Consider the following 1,367-nt stretch of genomic DNA (forward strand, 5'->3'; position numbering starts at 1 on the left):
CTGTTGTGCTTTGTTCACCGTTTCCAGTTCCCTCTTCACTTACAGATACAGCAGGGCTCTCATCAGCAGCTTCAGGTACTTTTCCAGGTTGAGTTTCCGGAAGTTTTTTTTCACCGTGATCAACATCGGCACCTGCATCAGCATTACCTTCATGTGCTTCGTTAGAAACAGAATCCCCGGCATCTGCAGGAACACCTGGACCAGTGGGAGCTGGAGGTTCGCTATCAGTGTTTCGATGATCTTCACCAGAACCCATTTCTTGCGTTGTCTTTGGCAAACAAGATGGTTCAGAATCATCAGGGCAAGTGTCTTTAGGTTTAAGAGTAGTGGTAGTGCAACCTTTCTTTTCAGGAGATCCCACACATTCAGCACGAGGAACTACAGGTTCACTGGGAATACGAGGACAGTCTGAAGTAGGAGGCTCAGTTTTACAAGTATCATCAACACCACCACGAATAGCTCCTGCACCTCCAGCAAGATCCGAATCCCCACGAGTCACTTCAGCAACTTCAGGTTCTTGTTGTTGTGCCTCACCTGCCACCACACATGTCACGCTTAACACCACAACCATAAGATACAAAAGACGTTGCACGAGTATCATTTCGGCAAAAAAGTATACTGTGTTGTTTAGGACCAATTAACTGCAAAAAAAAAAAAACAATTGTAACACAGTATAAAGAAAAGAATAGAGCAAAACAAAAACAGCAGTGAAAATACGTTACAAAAAATAAAAAAAGAATACAGTAATACCACATACACGAAAGCCCAAGCAAAACAAAACAAAGAAATTAAGAGCACACAATACACAATCCAGAGAACTGTGCGTATGTTTGAGCTAATATGAAATTAATACTACATTTGTCTGTTACTGTCTTATTTTTCCAAGGACTCACCATCATAATTGCCACAGGGCAAAAAACATAATGACCCGCCAACCCACGAGCAAATAAAAAAACAGATATTAACCATTAGCCCAGTTTACACAATAAACATAGAAATATACACCAACTATGGGTGTAAGTCTATATGTGTGTATATACGCAATTATAAATATAAATTCATTTGTTATTATCATTTCTTCTCTTTCCCACTGGAAAAAGCAGTTCATCATCATCATCACAGTGCAAGCCCAGGTGCACACACAGAGAAAGAGTCTCCAAGAACACTCACACACACACAATGGAGTAGCAATAATAATTATTATAGGATAAACACATAGAGAGTAAAAACACACAAAACAATAACATTAACATTAAGAAACAAAAAAAGAAGTAAATCCCAACAGGTGGAAGATTAGTTGGACTGTAGTGTGGATGCATGCAAAAAAAAGAAAAAGAAAACAAAGGATGACCTGAGTCACACCAGCA

The 1,367-nt window shown here is 39.4% G+C and overlaps 1 protein-coding gene across 1 annotated transcript; it reads right to left on the minus strand.

The window, feature by feature from the left end:
* Position 1: 1 nt before the first annotated feature.
* TM35_001281020 (uncharacterized protein) lies at positions 2–601 on the minus strand (the record flags this gene model as incomplete). Its single annotated transcript, XM_029031837.1, has 1 exon — positions 2–601. A coding segment is annotated over one exon (600 nt), but the record flags the coding sequence as incomplete, so codon positions are not given.
* Between the last annotated feature and the right edge of the window lie 766 nt (positions 602–1,367).

Source organism: Trypanosoma theileri (genome assembly GCF_002087225.1).
Source record: "Trypanosoma theileri isolate Edinburgh chromosome Unknown TM35_Tth_128_V1, whole genome shotgun sequence".
In the NCBI taxonomy this organism is placed as follows: Eukaryota; Euglenozoa; class Kinetoplastea; order Trypanosomatida; family Trypanosomatidae; genus Trypanosoma; species Trypanosoma theileri.